Source organism: Mercenaria mercenaria, chromosome 3 (genome assembly GCF_021730395.1).
Source record: "Mercenaria mercenaria strain notata chromosome 3, MADL_Memer_1, whole genome shotgun sequence".
Taxonomy (NCBI): Eukaryota; Metazoa; Mollusca; class Bivalvia; order Venerida; family Veneridae; genus Mercenaria; species Mercenaria mercenaria.
In genome coordinates this window covers 20,144,283-20,164,992 of record NC_069363.1, presented here as the reverse complement: position 1 = coordinate 20,164,992, position 20,710 = coordinate 20,144,283, and the positions used below count along the sequence as shown (strand labels likewise).

General features: G+C 34.2%; 1 protein-coding gene across 1 annotated transcript; it reads right to left on the bottom strand.

Annotated features, from left to right (window-relative positions):
• Window positions 1–2,601: 2,601 nt before the first annotated feature.
• Window positions 2,602–19,483, bottom strand: LOC123525316 (transcription factor BTF3 homolog 4-like). The gene is made up of 7 exons (XM_053539617.1): window positions 19,369–19,483; window positions 13,119–13,180; window positions 10,417–10,530; window positions 9,440–9,548; window positions 8,861–8,915; window positions 4,756–4,829; window positions 2,602–2,651 (listed from the first exon to the last, which is right to left on the bottom strand). Exons 1-7 carry the CDS (start codon window positions 19,466–19,468, stop codon window positions 2,602–2,604), a joined length of 564 nt encoding a protein of 187 aa, XP_053395592.1. The 5' UTR covers window positions 19,469–19,483.
• Between the last annotated feature and the right edge of the window lie 1,227 nt (window positions 19,484–20,710).

Genomic DNA, 20,710 nt, shown 5'->3' with positions numbered 1-20,710 from the left:
TTTAATATTTAAGTCGGTTTTAATGTCAAACTGCCCAAAATTTATAGGTCATATGGCAATTTGCAGTTTTTCCCGGGGGAAAAAGCCCCTGGGGCCCTTTTAAAGGGCATTATTTTTCACGACGGGTGGGCACCTGGGATGAACCCGACCTGTAACCAACTGGATGCACCTCACAAGAAAAATTCTGCCCTGCCTGAGTTGGAACAAGAACAGGGATTAAAGGCCCAAAACCTTAACCACTTGGCTACGGGGGCCCGTGTGTAAAAAACACTACAAAATACAAAACTGAAAATCCAAGTTTTTTTCTTCAATAAAATGGTAATTCAAATGCTCTATAAACAATTTCAAATTTCAAAAACCTGCCTTTTTCCGGTGAAAACAACATATTTTAAAAACTTAATCATCAAAGGGAATTGAAAATTTCAGGATTTTTCTGAACATCGTAGATAAATAAAAACCGCTATATTTTTTCTTTAAAACATAAAATGGTAACCAATTTTTCATCAAAAAACGATGTTAAATTCGAAACCCATACTTGTGAAAACATTTAAATTTAATAAAAGTAATTTTTTAATGAAACGATATAAAAAGGGTAATAGGCAAATTTGAGTTTTTCCCGGTGGAGGAAGATCCCAGTCCTTTCAAGGCTTTTTTCATCACAGATGGGGGGGGCCCCTGGATAACAACCGACCTTAAGCCAACGGGATGGCACCCTCAAAAAGAAAAATTCACCCTTGCCTGAGGTTGGAACAGGACAATGATTTAAAGGGCAGAAACTTTAACCACTTGGCTAGGGGGCCCGGGTGAAAACACTATCAAATAAAAAACAAAAAATTTCATTTTTTCTTAACATCAAAGGTATTAAAGCTCACAAAAACAAGGTTCAAATTCAGAAACTGCCATTTCCGAGTGAAAACAACACTATGTTAAAACCACAAATGTAATTGAAAATTTAAAGGATTTTTCTGAACATCGTATGATCAGAATAAAACCGCTTTGATATTTTTCATTAAAACAAAGGGTAATTCCAATTTTCATCATATACAATTTAAAATTTAAACAGCCCGTGAAAACATTTATTTAATATTAAGAAAGGGTTTAAGTCAAACTGCCTTTTTAAAGTCTAGGGCGAATTTGCGCTTTTCCGGGTGGGGGAAACCCTGGGGCCTTTGGGGCTTTATTTCATCAAGCTGGGGGGCCCGGGGATAACCACTGACCTGTAAGCCAACTGGGGGCTCCTCAAAAGAAAAAATTCTATGCCCTGCCTGGGGTTGGAACAAGAAAAGTGATTTAAAGGCAGCAACCTTAACATTTGGCACTGGGGCCCGTGGGAAAACACTATCAAAATAAATAACTAAAAACTTCCAAGTTTTTTTTTAAAATAAATGGTTTTTCTAAAGCTCACAAAACAATTTCAAATTCAACAACCGCCATTTCCAGTGAAAACAAAAAAAAATGTTAACTTAATCACAAAGGGTAATTAAAAATTCAAGATTTTTCTGAACATTTTGATCAAAAAAAAACCCCGCAGAATTTTTCTTTAAAACATAAAAAGGTAGCCAAGTTTTCATCATATATCCCGTAGAACCCATGTATAATGCGCATTTTTTTGCCCCCCGGGGACCACCCCGAATGTGGGTGCCATAATTTTTTCGGTATAGACAATTTTCCTACTTCAAAAAAAGTTTGTTCCGAGTTCGCAATTTTGGAAAAGGGAAACTACTCCCCCGCTTTACTGTTCCGCTAAAACTAAATTGCCGTTACTTCGAAAAGATCGAATTGTTTTTTTTTTTTGAAACAAAATTAATTTCATAAAATTTTAAAAAAAGAAAATTTTGACAAAAAAAAATTTATAAACAAAAAATTAGATACTTATTAAAGTGGGAAAATTACTTTAACCGAGAAAAACGGGAACAACATAGACACATCACTTTAATTCCCGGAAATTTACGGCTTTATGACATAAACAAAAAAGACTACCCACCTTTTTTATCAGTTTAATTAAAGCTCATGATTTTAAAGATCCCTTTTCCGAAATATGAATCGCCTATTTATTTTTTTCAAAATAGTAAATTTAAAAAAAGGTAAACAAAAAAATATAACAAAATTTACTGGTTTTTTTTTTCGAGAAAACAAAAATCGTAATACCGGAGCTGATGCTGCCTCCCCGGGGAGATAAAATTTATTACCGGGGTCGATGAAAATTTTTTTCTACTTTCGTTTTCCATCCAACAAAAAATTTGGGCCAAATTTTTTTTTATTTTTTTTTTTTTTTTTCCCCCAGGATTTTGGATTAAATCGGGGGTGCGCTTTATAACGGGTTGGCTTTTTAAGGGTATCTACGGTAAGATTTAAAAATTCAGACAACCACACTGTGTAAAAACAGTTTTTAATTTAAGTAGGTTTAATGTCAAACTATAAAATTATGGAAATTTATGCAAATTTTGCATTTTTTCCGGTGGGGAAGACCCAGGTCCCTTTAAAGGGCATTATTTCATCACAGCGGGGGCCCCTGGATAAACCCACTGACCTGTAAGCCACCGGTGGCATCCCACAAAAAAAAATTCTAGCCCTCCCTGGGGGGGAACAAGACAAGTAAATTTAAAGGGCAAAACCCTTAAAACCATTTGGTACTGGGCCCGTGGGAAAACCTATCAAATAAAATAATGAAAATTTTTCAATTTTTTTTTTAAACAAAAAGGGTAATTCAATGCCCATCTAAACAGATTCAAATTCGACAACCTCCCATTTCCGAGTGAAAACAACCAAAGTTAAATTTAAAATCATCAAAGGGTAATTAAAAATTTTCAGAATTTTTGCACTGTATGACCCGAATAAAAAGCCGCTATGAAGTTTCTTAACATAAAAGGAAATTTTCCAATTTTCTCTTTATATACGATGTCAAATTCAACAAGCCACTACTGTGTGAAAACGTTTAAAATTTAATTTTAAGAAGGTTTAATTCAAACTGACCAATTTAGGTAATATGCGAACTGCACTTTTCCGGGTGGAGGAAGACCCTATGCCTTTCCAGGCTTATTTCATCACAGACGGGTGGCCCGGGGATGAACCATGCCCTTAAACCCCCCTGGATGGCATCCCACAAAAAAATTTCAATCCCTGCCGGGGTTTTGGGAACCCGGAAATGATTTGAAAGCAGCAACTTAAACCAATTGGTATGGGGCCCGGTGTAAAAACCCAAAAAAAATCAAAAACTGAAAATCTTCAAGTTTTTTCTCACATCAAATGGTAATTCTAAATGCTCATCATAAACAGATGTTCAAATTCAGACAACCTGCCATTTCCGAGTGAAAACAACACTACTGTTAAACTTAATCATCAAATGGTAATTGAAAATTTCAGAGATTTTTCTGAACATCTGTATGATCAGAATAAAAAGCCGCTAGTATGTTTCATTAAACATCAATGGAATTCCAAAATTTTCAATAATACAGATGTTCAAATTCAGCAAGCCACTACTGTGTGAAAACATTTTAAATTTTAATTTTAAAGTAATTAATGCCCAAACTGACAAAATTATAGGCAAGGGAAAAATTTTGCAGCTTTTTCCTGGTGGGGAAAGACCCCAGGGCCTTTTCCAGGATTTTTTCAAAAAGCGGGGGGGGGCAACGGGTAAAACCACTGACCGTAACCCTGCGGGGTGGCTCCTCACAAAAAATTCATGCCTCTTGCGGTTGGAACAGGGAGAAAAGTCATTTGAAAGCACAACCTTAATCACTTGGCCAGGGGGCCCGTTTGAAACACAACGTAATCAAAACTGAAAATTTTAAGTTTTTTTTCTTAACACAAAGGGAAATTTCCCAAAATTTTCATTAAACAGATTTCAATTCAGACAACCGCCTTTTTCCGAGTGAAAACAACCACTGTTAAACTTAACACAAAGGTAACTGAAAATTTCAAGATTTTTCTGAACAATTGTATATCAAAAAAAAAACCGCTATGATATTTTCATTAAACATCAAATGGTAATTCCAAATTTTCATCAAAACAGAGTTAAAATTTTAGATAACCTGCCGCTCTGATAAACAAACTACGTTAACTTAAAACTAAAATGGTAACTGAAGTTTTTCAGAGATTTTTCGAACACCACATCAGAAAAAAAACCCGCTTGAATTTTTCAAAAAAACATAAAATGGTAATTCCAATTTCATCAATACAATTCAATTTAAACCGAAGCTCAAGTTAAAGTTAAATATTCTTACAATGTTTGCAAAAACAAACAAAATTTAAAAAAGGGTGTTTTTTAATACGGGTGCCAATTAATAAAATTTTTTCTCTGTAGCAATTTTTGGGGGAAAGTTGTTAAAATATGGCTTTTGCATCATAAAGTTCACTAAATTTTTTATGTGGGGGCAATGAACACGTCTTTGATAGACAAGAAACAATGCAGAGAGGCTTGCCCCACCATGGGAAAGCAAAGTACATCAATTAAAAATAAATATCATTTTTTTTTTATTCGGTTTATGGCCACCCACAGTAAGGTTTTAGGCGCCAAACAGGGCAAAATTTTGGGTTTCAATCTCCTTTACATCAAAAAAAAACTGAGATAGAACCAAAATTCAACCCGCGGATCACAGATTTTCGGCAAAACCAATGTTAAAACCCCATTAGTCGCCCTTTTACGTCAGCAAAGGGGGAAGGGAGGGTTCCAATTCTTTCATAAAGATCGCCAAAAAAAATGGGGCAATAAATATCAATATATAATAAAGAAAATAAACAATATCTTACCAGGAACACCATCATCATCATCATCTATATCTTCTGTGTTTGGTTTACTGGAATCTCCACCCCCTGCAAACACATTAATACTAATTTTACAGACAAGAGTCTTTAACAATTTTTTGTTAACAAGTACAAAATTTTATCAATTTCTGCCCATGAAAAACCAAAATATGTATCGTGACAAGCAGGGTCCAGACCCCTCGCTCCGCACATCTGGTCAGGGTCCATGCTGTTCACTAATGGGGTTTTTCTTACGCAATAGCGGGTTTATACGACCTTCCCAAAAAAAAAAACAATATTTTCAAGGGGTTTCAAGTATTTTCCCCCCATTTTCAGGACTAAAATGGGGGCAAAGTCACTGTTTTCTGAGACATGAAAAACCAATTTAAATCCAATTTGGACAAAATTAAACAATGTAACACAAGTTACCTTCAACGCTCGCGGATAAATTACACATTGTAAAATTACTTAAAAAAGCATAAAACCCGTAAAGTACAGTACCGACCGGACCGTACTTGGGCCCCCCCGGGCAGGCCCTAAGGCGGGAAGGTTGTTTTTTTTTTGCGTTTTTTTTTGTTTTTTTTGGTCCGTTAAAGTTTGTCCTTTTTACTTCGCACCCCCACGAATTTGCCATCTTTTGTACTTTTTTTCCCTTTAAATTTAAGTTTTTGAAGTAGTTTCTGACTGTTACAAAATTTTAAGTAGTTTTTAAGGGTAGGACAAATCAAAGGGTTTTATGGCCTGTGGAACCATGAATAGGCTTTGAAAGGAAAGCTGGTCGTGACCAGAGTGCTGATGCCAGGCTGGTCTGGATCCAGGGTCGCAAATGACATGTTGGACAATTTTTTTTTGTTTACCCGAATGCATTCGAAAAGTCAAAAAACTGGCAAAAAAAATAATATGCCCAAAAACAACTACCAGCTTTTTTCCTATGTCTACATGCCTGCGCATTCCCCTAACTTTTTTCTGGTTTTTGATCTTTTGTATTTTTTTATCAACACTTTGTTGGGTAAAAACTTTTAACTTCATATTTAATGTTATAAATATACAATGTTAATTTCCGCGTAATTTCACTAGCCAAAACATTGCTTTTCACAACTTTTTTACAATCTTTCCCTTTTGGGAAATATTAAAGTGAAAATCATAGTTAAAACTTTAATTGTGCCATAAGACACTAATTCTCTAAAAACAAATTTTTTTTAAAAATGGCCATAATTCTGAAAAATACCCACAGAAAAAGTCTATTATTAAAGGCATCTTCACATGAAGTCCTCAATGGAAGCTTCAAGCTTCGGCCCCGGCCTTTTAAAAAATTTAAAGCCCCTTTTTTTTATGAAAAAATTAACAGACAAACTTGGTGTGCACGTTTTTTGGTCGCTTTGCATTTCAAAAAAACATAAAAAAGGGATTTAAACTATTTTTAAACTTTTGTTCAGGACCACTAAACCACTTTTTTTTTCAAATTTTCATTACATTTTTATCATGGCTTTGAATAATCAAAATTAATTTTAGCATCTTCTTTTTTTTCATAAAAAAATATTTTTTAAACAAATAGGGAAATTTTTGTTTTTTTTATTTGCATTAAAACAATTTTTTTTAGAGCAAATCGAAAACTTTCGATAAATGTCATTATACATTCTCATACATTAACATACCGTTGATATCTGTAAAATCGCAGATTTAGACCCCCCGGGGCCAACCCTGATGTGAATGCAATTTAACGGGTAAGACTATTTTCCAATTCAAAAAAAGTCATTTGCATTTTTTGCCCTTTTGGTAAAGGGGGAAAAATACTCTCAGCGCTACTGTCTATACAAATCTAATTTCCGATCATACTAAAAAACGAGTGTTTTTTTTTAAACAATTTTAATTTCCTAAAATTTAATATTATTTTTAGAAAAAAAATAAAAACACCCTACTGTGTTTCAATTAAAGATCGGTTTACTCCAACCGATTAAAAAATGTAACACAAAAATCACAAAGGGGTCATGTAATTGCCGAAAATTACGGGCCCAAAAATAAACCGCAACTGGTTTAATTAAAAGTATCACTTCCTTTTTTGAGATAATTTTGCTCTGGGGAAATATATTCTTTTTACCGACAGGCCTTTTTGTCGATAAAAAAATAATTCCCCTGTTTTTGGGCATTTTTTGCGATTTTTTGTAGCATTTTTTTTTACTTAATCGCCCTTTTTTATCGCAAAAATTTTGTTTTTAAATTGACTTTTTAATAAAAAAATTGCCATTTGGCGTAAGTCGATTGGCAGCACACACTGACAAAACCCCTTTCAAACAGTGTTTTCAGAGTTGTTTCACCAACTTCAAGGTTTTTTCTCCAATTTTATAAGCAAAAATTTCAAAGGGCCATAACTGGGTACAAATAACATCACTGGGTACAATTAATAACACAAAAAAAACCTTTTTTTAAGGTCCCCTTTTCACATCCAGCTTTTTCATTTTCAGATTTGTGAAAGTTCGAAGCAAATAGGGTAATAGTGTTGAGGAGTTGGACACACAAAGGTTTTTATCATATTCTTTATAGCAAAACAGAAACGGCGGTAACTTTTGGGAAAAATAGTTCAGAAAAAATTCCCTTTTTTTAAAGCTCTGACATCAAGGGTTTTTCATTGGGGGAAAATCTGAAACAAAACAACTCATAGTGTGGGAGGGGTTGAACACACAAGTTTTTTTTCTATATTCTATAAGCAAAACTATTAAAGGGGCCATATACGGTAAAAAGTCACAGAAAAAATTAAGGTCAACTGCCATCAAAATTGTTAACATAAAATTTTAAGCAAATCCACCATAGTGTGGGGGGTGTTTGACCCCACAAATTTCAGGGTACGGGCGTCGGACAGCAGGGGAAATAAACCCCCCCCATAAATTTTGGGGGGCTACTAATAAATTTTTCATAAATAGCAATCAATTTTTATAGACTAAACACTTCTGGAGATATGTTTGAAACACCTTTTTTAACTAAAAAAATAAATAATGGGAAAAGGATTTCTTTTTTGCCATCCCAAACGAAAGTGGAAAAATCAAAAGGTCAAAATTTTAAACGTGCCAGGTAAACATACAAAATTGCATACTAGAAAGCGTATTTTTAACCATCAAGTTTTACTTATTAAAGAGCTGTCTCCAAGGATACCATGCCCCCCCATGGGACCTGAATTAATATTATGGCCGATTTGGTTTAGGCCTTTACCTACAACGGGTCTTGCGCCGACACGAGGGCTTTCGGCCAACATTCATGGAAGTTTTTTTAAAATCCATGCATGAAAAGACAAAGAATGGACCGCACCGGGCACGCCCATCAATGCACTATCAGAAATATACCTTTAACTCTAAGTGTGACCCTTTACCTTTGAGCTACAGCCCGGGGCTTGCACGCCACGCCTTTCTGTGCCACCATTCATCCTTGGGGTGACAAAGATATGGGCCGGGCCCCAAACTATCATAAAAAAGACCTTTAACGTCTAATGGACCTTACCTTTGAGCTACGGACCTGGGGTTTTCGCGGACACTTCGTCTTACGTGGGACACATTCATGCAATTATTTGAAAATCCATCCATCGATGACAAAGATAGGCCGGGCACAAAATTGGGACGACGACAGACCCACATTCAAAAATAATCCCCCTTGGGGGCATAAAAATCTGTATTTTGCATAGAGGCAATGCTACTTGTTTTTTAATTGGCAAACAATCATTTAGTGATACAAGGGATTTTTTTAGATATTTTGCAATTAACGCAGATTTTCCCTTTAAAAATTTTGACTACCCCACAGGTAAAATATTAAAGGCCTAGTCCCCAGTATTAAGAAAAATCGCACAGAGAAATTTTTTTTTTTTTTAACAAGAACTCACATCCCCAATTCCTAAAGCCAAAATTTCCTAGCTGTGCAACAAGACAAGAAATTGTGACACTTGGGTAATTTCATTTTATTTTTGTATCTAAAAACTAAACGCATTACAAAATTCAAATGTTTCTTTCATGTACCGCGATAAAGTGAAAAATTTGTAAAAAGGATAATTATGCCAAAGATCACAATTTCTTTTATCACATTTTCCACTTACGCAAAAGTCCCCCCCCGCTACAGTGGAAGCAATTTCTTAAACATTTTTCTTTCGGCACCAAATTGGTTTAAGATTCCGGGGGAAAACTCTGATATTTTTTTTAAAAGCAAACAAAAAAAATTTAAAGAAAAATGTGTACTTTGAAATACGCCACTCGGCTGGTTGAATTATTAACATCCAATTTAAATTTTTAAAAGGGACTTGTCACTTTAAGCTGTCACCTTATGCCACAAACAAAATTTTTTTAAGTTGACACATCACAAAGTAGCAAAACACCAGAACTCCACCAAACATGAAAACAGGTAAAATTTAGCTTTTAAAAAAAAAAGAAAAAGAAAAAAGAACTGTGCTGTAATATTTAGGTATTTCCCCGTACACTGTGCCGGGGATTGAACTCTAAGTTCCCCCTTCCATAAATTTTTTTTTCCACCTCACATTAATATTCCTGTAAAAAGATAATTTTTAAAGACTGTCTTGATAAGTTCAACTAACTCATGTCGAGTCACAAAGCGAAAATTTGAATCACATAAAATGTGAATTTCTAAGATAAGTCAGTCATTCTTAAAACACCCCTATTCATATTCAGCCATTTAAAATAGTACTGAATGTTCCAACACTTACGTTTCATTTCTGCATGTCCACTGACAGCAAAAGTGTTAGCAGCTAGAGATGCTTGAACTTTTGGATTGTTAAAGTGTATCACCTGACCATCATCTTTTATCATGTTTACCTGCAGAAGATGAAATTAGAGTTAAATCAATGCATAAATATGTCCTCAACCATCAAATACAATTTCCCCCCAAATTAAATTTTAGTTTTTTTGGCGGCAGATCCCCTTACAGGGGGAAAGTGTTTTAAAAACAAAAAAAAAAGATGGAAAAAAGTTCCCTAATAAAAAAATTTTTTTTCCATACACTAAACAAGAGTCCCGGGACTATCAAAATAGCCCTCTAAATATCATTTAAAGGATTTAAAAAGGGAAAATGTTTATGTTGTATGCCTTTTCAACCCAAGGAATCAAGGTATTTTGGAGGGTTCCCCTGGGATAAATTTACAACGGGTCAAAATGTTTTAAGGAAAAAAGCTAACTTCACAGATTTTAAAATAAATTTAAGGGCCCTTTTCAAAAAGTTCTGGGGGGATTTGGTTGGTCATCGACCCTTGGGGGAGATATTTCGCCCAAAAAACGACCTTCAAGACAGGCTTAAAAGAATGAAAAAAGATTTTAAAAACTTAAGTTTGTGCTTTTAATACAAGTTTACATAATTATGTACTAACATAAGAGTTTTTTGGGAAAAATATAACCAAAAAAAATTTGGAGGGGGTTTTTTTTCAAGAATGGTGGAAAAAAATGTTTTGGAGGGAGGGAAAAGGAAAAACACGATGTACAATCTTGCTGACAGTTTTATAAACACATTTTTATTGGAAATATAAAATTTTTATTTCCGTTTTTAAAGCGCAGTTTTGGGAAAACCCTATTCAAAAACATCTTCCAGCCCCTTTCAACAATTTCCCTATTGATTGCTTTAAACTTGAAAACACCAAAAAAACCAATATAATTCCCAAATTTAAAAATATAATACTAGTTATTTACACACCTCTTCTATTCCTGGTATATTATTTACAGAAAGCTTCTTGAGTGAACTTTGTAACTTCTTATCATCAGTGGTTGCAGTTCTATGGACGACCTTTTTCTTTCTCCTTGCAGTACCCTGAAAAATTGAAATTCCTGATTTAAGCTCTGTCCACTACCATATGACAAAAGGTCAGATATATGACTTTTGTGAACACAAACTGGTCTAAGATGTAGGAAGTGGTGCATTTATAAATTCACAGAGTATAGAAAGAGATGAAATTATATCTGCCCCCAAAACTGCAGGCTGAATTTAATTATTTCACACATGGTTACCTATGGTATGCATAGTAAAGATCATTTAAGGATTTGTGAGTTCCAGTCGTTACTGTTCACTTTTTTATTTTACTGAAAAAATGGCAAAAAATCTAAGACAAAAGTAATGACTGAAACACAAAAGTTACCATTATATCATAGGCATGTCATAAATGAAACTAGAGCTATCACTAAAGGTGATGAATGTACCCCCCCCCACCCCCCGCATGCACTGACACAGTACATTGCAATTTGACGCACCCACATGATTGCATAATTATGTGGACTGTATGTATATAGACTGTATGTATACAGTATAGTAACAAAAAACAAAGTCCCATAACTATGCAGAATATTTATCTAAAAGAACGTCCTAACATGCCCCATGCACAACTACTGTTGTTACTGATCACTTGTGTGAAGTTTCATTAAATTGTGTCAAGGGGATGAGCAGAGATGGTGCGCACAAGACTGTGTCTACGGACAGACAAACAACCTGAAACCAGTATATCCCCTTAAACTTTGTTGTCAGGGGGTACAATAATTACAACCTGTGACTTTGAGGACAATAACAGAAATATTGCTTGTTACATAAAATACTAAAGGTAAAAATCTATAAATATATCACTCTTAGACCTGATTAACAATAGCTACACATTCTGAGAGAAAAATTCAAACACCAAATCATAGAAAGAAACATTTTTTTAAAGAAAAATTGAACAGCTTATAAAATATGTGTATTACTCTACAAAACAATATCAGTTTACTGATATACACATTGAATTCTGGAAAAGGACTACATACAGGGGGGCACACTTTTTGAAAGTTGATACCTTCAAGACTAATAATTTTCAAAGAGCTGTTACATGTGCTGAAATTTCACATTACTAGGTGGAATGTACTTTTCAGCAATTGTTTATTCTTTACAAATGGCATTCAATTTTAAAGGGGGGGGGGGCAACTTTTTGAAAATATTTCAAGTAATTCAGTCATACAGGAGAGTAATGAAAAACATGTAATGGACTGGTAGAGTGCTGGTAAAGAAGTTTGTTCCTTATCAAATATTTCTCTGTGTTTAGATGATATACAGTTATACTCCTAAACCTTAACCCTTTCCCACACGGATACGTTTATCACCGTATCTATCGATTACCGAACAGAAACGTATTGACCCGAGTCTATCGGTTCCCCAATAGAAACGTATTATACCGATTAACGGCCATTTGAACAGAATCGTTTTATCCCGTGTCTCATAATCAATCGCTTTATTTTCGTTCTTTTCCTAAAGAAACAAATTCCGGATGTTTACTAACTCAAAATATGGGATTTCGTCATCATTATTTACGTACAAGATCATGTGGTAACTATTTAAATTTATCGAGTACTTTGCAAAGAAAGACACCGGGGTTTTTTCCTACATGTGCACGACGCTACGTCATGGAAAATTACTGAGAAAACTGCTTGCAACTGGCCGGTTCGCGGGCTTTCCTCATTCTAAAAATAACAACCATTTAACATCAAAGTATTTTTAAATGTGTTAGGTCATGAAGGTCACGCGTGATACATGCGGATTTCCCCTAAACAACAATTTGTGTATACGATGGCTTGGAATTTATGGCCTTACATAACGGGAAGTGTTAATCAAAACAGAAGGACCGCGGCTTTCAAATATTTTATGACACCCCAAGAGTTAATTGCTGCGGAAGTCACCCGTGATGTACCGACGTAGTAATATTATCTTAAAATTTTTAATTTTTAGCACAAGAATACTGTAGTCGGTTACGAGTCTCGATCTCAGCGATCTTTTTGCACTTGCAGAAATTTTATGATCCGTTATTTTTGTAGTGTTATTCAGTTTGATGGTTGTTTTTTTTTATAAATACTTACCGATTCGGATTCGGAAGATAAGTCTATTAACTATAAATCAAACTTTCAAACATCAAAATGAAATTGTATATGAATTTCAATGTGAAAGTAATCCAAAACAGAATTTTATGCCTAAAAATATATATTCCCGTACTTTAACACTTTATATCTTCGAAACTCAAAGAGAAACTACAATAAATTTTGTATCATCGGAAAGAGAATTTAAATTGCTATAAACTTTATACTGACAAAAATAATGTCAAACTTACAGAAAATATTAAAATAATGACATTTTTAACATAAGTGTGTGTAATCACAAAATAATGCCAACACCTCTGTTCAGATAAGACAGTCACCTTTATCAGCCATATACCGATTATTGATTATTGATTATCACTTATCAGTGTTATGTAAAAGAGGTTACTTTGGCTTCTGTTCTGTGTGGTAAAGGGTTAATGGACATACTCTAATGATGTGTAATGAGGTGCACTGCATTCTATAATTTATAAAATGACAAGAAATTTTTAGTGCAGCGTTTGTACACACCTTTCCTCCTATTCGTACTTGCTCTTGGAGCTGTTTTAATTTTTCTGGATTCATGATCATACCTGAAACAAATAAAAAACATTTAAATGGGTATCACTATCACACTCACAGAATAATACATTTTTGAAAATGTTTGTACATAAGCATCCAAAGCCCTTGGGCCATTAGATAAGATAATTTCCCTCTTTTAAGAACACAGGGCTCCAGATAACAGTGTTCGAAATTCACGGTAGTCCGACAGCCCATGGCTACCAAATTTCAGCTCGGGCTACCGATTTTCCACAGGTACAAGCCCGACTGGGCTACCGAATTTTTCTCATTTGTTTAAAAAAAACATGCTAATTAAACGAGTACTGCATCGTGATTTTCCAGACTGAGAAACGCTTATGGAATTATTGGTTTTTGCACTCTTACTTGTTGACAATCAAACACAGTGCCAAAGACGTAACCGCAGCTCTAATTGGCTGAATACAATCACCTCTAGCGTAACGGATAATTTGATTAGCTTTCACACTTCTCGCGAAAATCTCACAAGTACCTGCAGTAGGCGGAGCTTAAATTATGCTATTGCGTGTGTGTAAATGTGTATTCAGCACTAGGTATTACATCTTACAAATTGTCAACAGTCCGAGTAGCAGTAATTGGCGAGTGCGGATCCTAAAAAATCGGGCATAACAGTTCAGATTTCGTTTTGGCAAGGAGTGTCATGTCCGATGCTTTTGGACTCTGACGATGCTGATCTGGACTGGAGTATTTAGAGTTAAAATTTTTCAAAAACATGGCAGACATGTATGTCTTTTTTATTACTTCAAACATGCATAGAGATGTCTGTAAAACAAAATGTTATATGGTGCAAAAATTATGTATTTTAAGGTGTTAAAGTTCGGGCTAGTGAAATTGATGTCGGGCTTGGAAAATTTTTAATCTGGTAGCCCGAACGGGCTATTGGATTCAAATCTGAATTTCGTACACTGAGATAAGATGCGTATTAGCGTAAATTACGCTTTCAAATAATGCATATACGCATGTGCGATCACTTTTAAGCGTATAAAAGCGTATAAGAAATTACAGAAACTCCCGCAATGACTTTTTACTAGCGTATTTAAACAAAATCTGAATCATCTAAAAGCTTTACGTAACAATGCACGGTCAGCATTAATTCGCCCACGCAGAACGTACACATGCATTGAATGGTACTTTATAAGTTAAACTGTATTATATACCCAATGCATTTGTAAATAAAATAGTTGGGAAACAATATTGATGGTACCTTAGTGTATTTTAAAGCAGTGTCGACTTAAAATATCAACCTCCAGTGTGGTGTAAACAACAAAATGTCTCTTTCTAAGAATAAGATTGTAAAAAGTGAACAAACACTCTACGCATCTTTAAACCAACAAGAACAATCATTGAAACACATTTAAAGCTATATTTCAGGAGTAAAATTACTCCCAGTAAATTTCAGATTTTACCATTTTACTCATTCACAAAAATTACAGGGCTTTTTTCCCCTATAAATCTACCTCCGGTAAAAGGAGGTAATCCCAATTCAAAAAAGTATGTTTTTTTCCCAAAGTTGAATTCAAAATTCCCAAATTATTATACCTTTTTGGGTTTTTGCTGTTTTAAGATAGTTTTGCTAATTTGTATGTATATTTAGGTAAATTATAATACTGTTGAACAATTACTGAAATGCAATCCATTAATATTTCACCCAAAAACACATTTATGTAGATTTTTGGTAATTTGCAAATTGTCCCAATTTCCGAGAGCATTTTCCCAATTCCACCGGTGTCGGTGGCATTCCCAAACTGATGAAAAAAAGGCCTGAATTATGAGGAGTTAATACTCATAGGCCAGGGGTTTTTCACCCTATCTCACGGGGCCGATATTCGGCCCCATTCCCAATGCCAAATATGCTCTATTTTTCCCAATCTGGAGCAAAAAATTCCCAATCTAATGAAAAAATTTCCAACTGAAATCAGTTACTTTCTGTTTTTCAATAATAATTCTTGCACAATCAGTTTTATTTGCCAAGTAATTAAACAAAATTTTGGAAAAACCAACTCGTTTCTATTTTTAGTAACATTATGTCTGCAACCTCGGCAAAAAATAATTACAAGATTTTGCTGAAGAAATGTATGATTTGCATGCAAAAACCTCTCAAAATGCATAAAAACACAAATATTAATCAGAGATCCAGATAAGATTTTAGGTTAAAGGGTATTCTACCCCCTAGTTTTTTTTTCAAATGGTATTTTACTCCTAGATGTTTTTCAAAAGGGTATTTTAGAATTCTAAATGGTTTTTTAGAATTCGAAATCATTTAAAAGGGTAATAATAATAACTGTTTGTTTGCATAATTTTCTGATATTCATGTGCTACGTTGAAGTGCCTTTGTCAACCAATGCTGTGTTTTCCTGAATATTTTTTGAGCCTTCATTCAAATAGTTTTAACATTTTGTTTACTGCATACATTACATCTTACACTACATCTTAATTTCAGTTACTGACCACTGCGATATATCAACAGCCAGTGATACTTTGACTGTCAATGTTTTTTTCAGAAACACCAACATGTAAATGATGTATGGTGCTTCGGCTTTTTCAACAGTTACCCATTATGTATCATAGATCACGTGCTTAGCAATAGGCATTGTCCTTGTCCGAGTCATCTCTTGTCACATACTAATATACTTGAAGAAGAAAATGGCATTATTTTACGATATCGTTTGCGTTTGCTTTTATGAGACACCATTTTTGTTTGTTGTACTCGATTACAAAAAGGATGTGCTTGATTTACGATAAAATTGGATTACGCACTTAAATCGAGTAAAATACGTATCCCGTTTTTTCAATGCGTATCAGTACGCGTAGGTTTGATTTTAAATGCGTTTTTTTGTAAATTTCAAAACGTATTTACGCAAATACGCATCTTATCTGGAGCTCTGATTAATTGAATAAGGTACCCAAAACATGTTGACAGGTAGTTCTTATACCATTAAAATCAATTGTCACATATTTTCGCGACCCAGTTTTTACCCTCGAAAATACAGGCACTTTGCTATTCTACTTTTTGGATAATTTCAGTTATAACTTTGGTGAAAACAAACTAAACAAAATTTATAGCATGACAAATAAAGAGTTACTGCATTTTTAGGCAATACTGGAACACAATCCTGAAAAAAAAATCTCAAAATTTCCCAAGGGGATACTGTCTACCAGTAAAATTTGAAACTGAAGATTTAAACTAATATACATTAATTAAAAACTCAAACTTAATTTGTAAGTATATTTTCCCAAATTTGACAATTCACCGCGTTAAAAATTCCCAATATGACCAGGGGCCTTTTTCCCAAAACCCCCTGAAAAAGCCCTGTAGGCCAAAAAAATTATCTGGAGCCTTGAGAACAGGTCAGCTCTAAGCCGATTTACCGACTTCAGTATACAAAGAACTGTACTGAATGCTTGACCAGCAGAGTGACCACCACGAGACTTGCTTAGATCAGGAGAAAGGAACAATAACATGACCAGTACATCACCATGGAATTTGTTTGTGATAGGAGTCACACTATATTTAACAAGAGGGCCATGATGGCCCTATATCGCTCACCTGTTATCACTGCACTTGAGGACAAGAAGGTCCTCAGTAAAAATATTTAAGTCCAAAGGACAGGAACAACAAAAGGAAGAAATTTAACCAAAAAGAAAAAACAATTCTTACAAGGTACAGATACCTAAAAATTGGAGGTACCATCCATGTTGTACCACAGAAAGGTGGTCTTGGTTTTTCCCTACGGCCAATAATAAACAAGAGCACCGCCTTGCGGGTGCTGACGCTCATCTGATTTTTTTTGTATAATAGAAATATTGTTCTACCCATGATTTTCTAAGTCTAAAAAGGGCCATCACTCTTGCAAAAAGCAGGATAGAGTTATGTTTCTTGATGTACAGTGTCCACTTATGATGGTGAAAAACTGTTGCAAGTTTTAAAGCAATAGCTTTGATAGTTTATGAGTAAAGTTGACTTAAACATAATATTCAACCAAGAAAATGATTTTTCTAAGTCCAAAAGGGGCAATTATTATTGCAAAAAGCAAGATGGAGTTATGTTGCTTGCTGTACAGGGTCAGCTTATGATGGTGAACAAGAGTTGCAAGTTTTAAAGCAATAGCTTTGATAGTTTAAGAGAAAAAGTTGACCTAAACATAAAACTTAACCAAGAAATCTGATATTTTCTAAGTCCAAAAGGGGCCATAAATCTTGTAAAAAGCAGGATGGAGTAATGTTTCTTGCTGTACAGGGTCAGCTTATGATGGTGAACAAGTGTTGCAAGTTTTAAAGGAATAGCTTTGATAGTTTAGGATAAAAGCTGACCTAAACATAAAACTTAACCAAGAAAACTGATTTTCTAAGTCCAAAAGGGGCAATAATTCTTGCAAAAAGCAAGATGGAGTTATGTTTCTTGATGTACAGGGTCTGCTTATGATGGTGAACAAGTATTCCAAGTTTCAAAGCAAAAGCTTTGATAGTTTAGGAGAAAAGTTGACCTAAACATAAAACGTAACCAAGAAATCTGATATTTTCTAAGTTCAAAAGGGGCCATAAATCTTGCAAAAAGCAGGATGGAGTTATGTTTCTTGCTATACAGGGTCAGCTTATGATGGTGAACAAATATTCCAAGTTTCAAAGCAATAGCTTTGATAGTTTAGGAGAAAAGCTGACCTAAACATAAAACTTAACCAGGCAACGCCAACGCCGACGCCGACAACCGCTCAAGTGATGACAATAACTCATCATTTTTTTTCAAAAAATCAGATGAGCTAAAAAGTTACTAAAAATAAGCTATTTATAGTAACGTAAAAGGGAAGTAATTGAAAAAAAAAATATTGTAAGTGAACAAAAGAAGGCTCTGCCAAATAAATCTGTTGACATAAATGAAATTTCAGATCAGTATCTTCATTAGTTACGGAGATATACCAATTTTAATTTGAAATAAAGGGAGGTAATTTGACATAAAATCAGTCCATAGTTATCTATCCTGATTGTCTCAGTCTGAATGTTTTTACTTACGCTAATTACAGTATGCAAGCACATTTATATGTTGTTTTTAGTTTGCCCGTATCGGCCATGTTTCTAAAAATAGAAACAGGACTGGGTTTTCTGATATTTTTTTAATTAATGTGCAAAACAAAAAACATTTATTATGCCAGAATTGTCTTGGTAAAAAAAATAGACTATTAAAAATATCTGGCCTGTAATATTTCAACAAATTCGCGTTCTTTACAAATTCTGAAAATTCGAAAAAAAATATTTTTTTCGCTTGGAACAATTTCATTTTTGATTAAAAGCACATAGATTCTATCTAACCTAGATCCTGATTAAAGACATTTTGAAACCGTCAACAGTTAGGTCAGTTTATAATATGTTTTTAAAGATAATTAAATTAACGGTAACTATAGATGGCAATTTAATTTTTCATCAGGAAACTGCCCGTACAAATTGGTTTAATTGTCGTCTGCCGAATATAGAGTTGAAGAAAATTTGCGCTGGCGTTTTAAAATGTTCCAAAAAAGTAGCCTGCCAGTTCAATCTGATTGATAGCTAGAGAAGTAAGATTAACTTCCGGTTATAATCGGTTAAATTGTCGTCTGCATCATACTGCCTTGGGCAATGTTATCGGCATAGTTGACACGTGTTTGGAATACACGAGGTAATAAACAGTCCGCTCTATTGATTTTCTACACTAGCAGACCGCGGGTTACTGTCTCACTTGGCATAATTCTTTATGTAGCTATTAAATAAAATAATCGCCAGTTCCTGTCGCCAAAATGAAAAAATATTCGCCATTTAAATAAAATAATCGCAAATGGCGATAATGGCGACTGACAGCGTGAGCCCTGCATTTATGTTTTATCTAGACCCAGTAACTCGCACCATAATTTCCCACAGCCTTCCTGCCTGTATTTTTTCAAAAGGAATTTATTTATCATTATTTGAGTTTTAGTCTGGTCGAACAAATATGCTGATGACAACCTATAACATAGTATACTGGTTGTAACGAATACAAATCAAAGTCAATTTCATGTTAAGATTAAGGATAAATATGGTTATGGAAGTTGGAACTTGTTCAGATCACAGTATCAAAACTATAGAATTTGTAGGCCCAGCGTTTTTTGGCCAACATTTGAAGATATCAAGTGAAACAAATACAGTTATACATGCGATACAATATGTTACTACACTATACACTTTTCTATATTTAGAATAAATGCTTTTTGTATTCCAGATACTAACTCGCGTAGCCCACGAGGTATGTTATGGCCGCCGTGAAAGGACAAAAACGTCATCGCTTTTTGTGTACCAAACATTCAAAGATCAGTAAAATGAATATTAATGTACTATAGTATAAATTTTTACTTAATTTGATATTTTGTTCTTTTTTGTGAGCTTTATTTCTCTTTTAAAACACCCAGTTTTTAAAAATTGTTACATAAAATTAGAGATTATTTTCTCCTTAAAATGCCCTTCCGTACTGTAGTGTGACAAATAACATCAGTTACTACGAATGTGTCACTTTATGTACCAGACACTTTATGTACCAGCACTTTATGTACCACTTTGGACACCTTATGTACCACATATATGATATATAGTATATGATCATTTTTGTTTTGATTTGATGAAAATGTTTTATTTTATGTTACTTGAAATGTTTTTTTACTAAATTAAATGTTAATTGTCATAATTTATATGCACATTCGAATGTTAACAACTTTCTATGGACTTAAGCTCATTAAATCAAAGTTGTTTTCACAGGTAATTATCACATATTGACAGTGCTAAACAATGAGATACAATTACTATATAATATATAGGTGGTACACTAAGTGTCAAAGTGGTACATAAAGTGTCTGGTACATAAAGTGCCTGGTACATAAGGTGTCGCACCCGTTACGAGCTATTTTATCAGAACTAGATTTACAGGTAACAATCGCGATCGACTATACTCTTTTAGGTCACAATAGCCTAAATAGTTTCCCCTATATATTCTATATAAAACTGACCTTTTTCAAAGAGCCACCAAACATAGCTAGACCCATTTCAGAGAACAAATCCTTACCTCATTTTAAAGAGTTATGATAAAACTGATATAAAATGAAGAGAAAAGTAGGGGTCATTCTTCTAAGAAAGATTTATCTGGTCACATTTACTTACTGTAAACTGACATCAAAATCACACTGCTGTGACCTTGAAGTACTACTCATACTAAAATTGAGCTTGGCTTCACCAAATACAACCTGCTCTCCCATTTTTCCTACCAAAATGTCAACAATACATCCACAATGAAATTTAAACAAAAACTAGCCTCAATTTAGATCTCTGTTGCCATGCCAAGTGAAAAATTAGTGTTCAAATACCTGGCAGCCATTACGCGACTAGACCAGATGGCTCCCACGCTGGTTCCTTTAGTTTAGTTAGGCCTTTAGAGTGAGGCGATTACTGAAGATGATGAAACAATCTATACTGGATAAGAAAAAGCATATAATTAAAGGCTATGTTACATAAATAATCAGGACAAGGTACGCAAA

What these genes read in the sequence shown, in the direction of transcription:
- LOC123525316 (XM_053539617.1), bottom strand. Translation starts at nt 19,468, where the DNA reads ATGACGTTTTTGTCCTTTCACGGCGGCCATAACATACCTCGTGGGCTA. An exon ending in ATATACCAGGAATAGAAGAG is followed by an intron (nt 9,549 to 10,416) that starts GTGTGTAAATAA and finishes CATCTTCTGCAG; the next exon opens with GTAAACATGATAAAAGATGA. An exon ending in AGATGATGATGATGATGGTG is followed by an intron (nt 2,652 to 4,755) that starts TTCCTGGTAAGA and finishes TTTATTTGATAG; the next exon opens with GTTTTCCCACGGGCCCAGTA.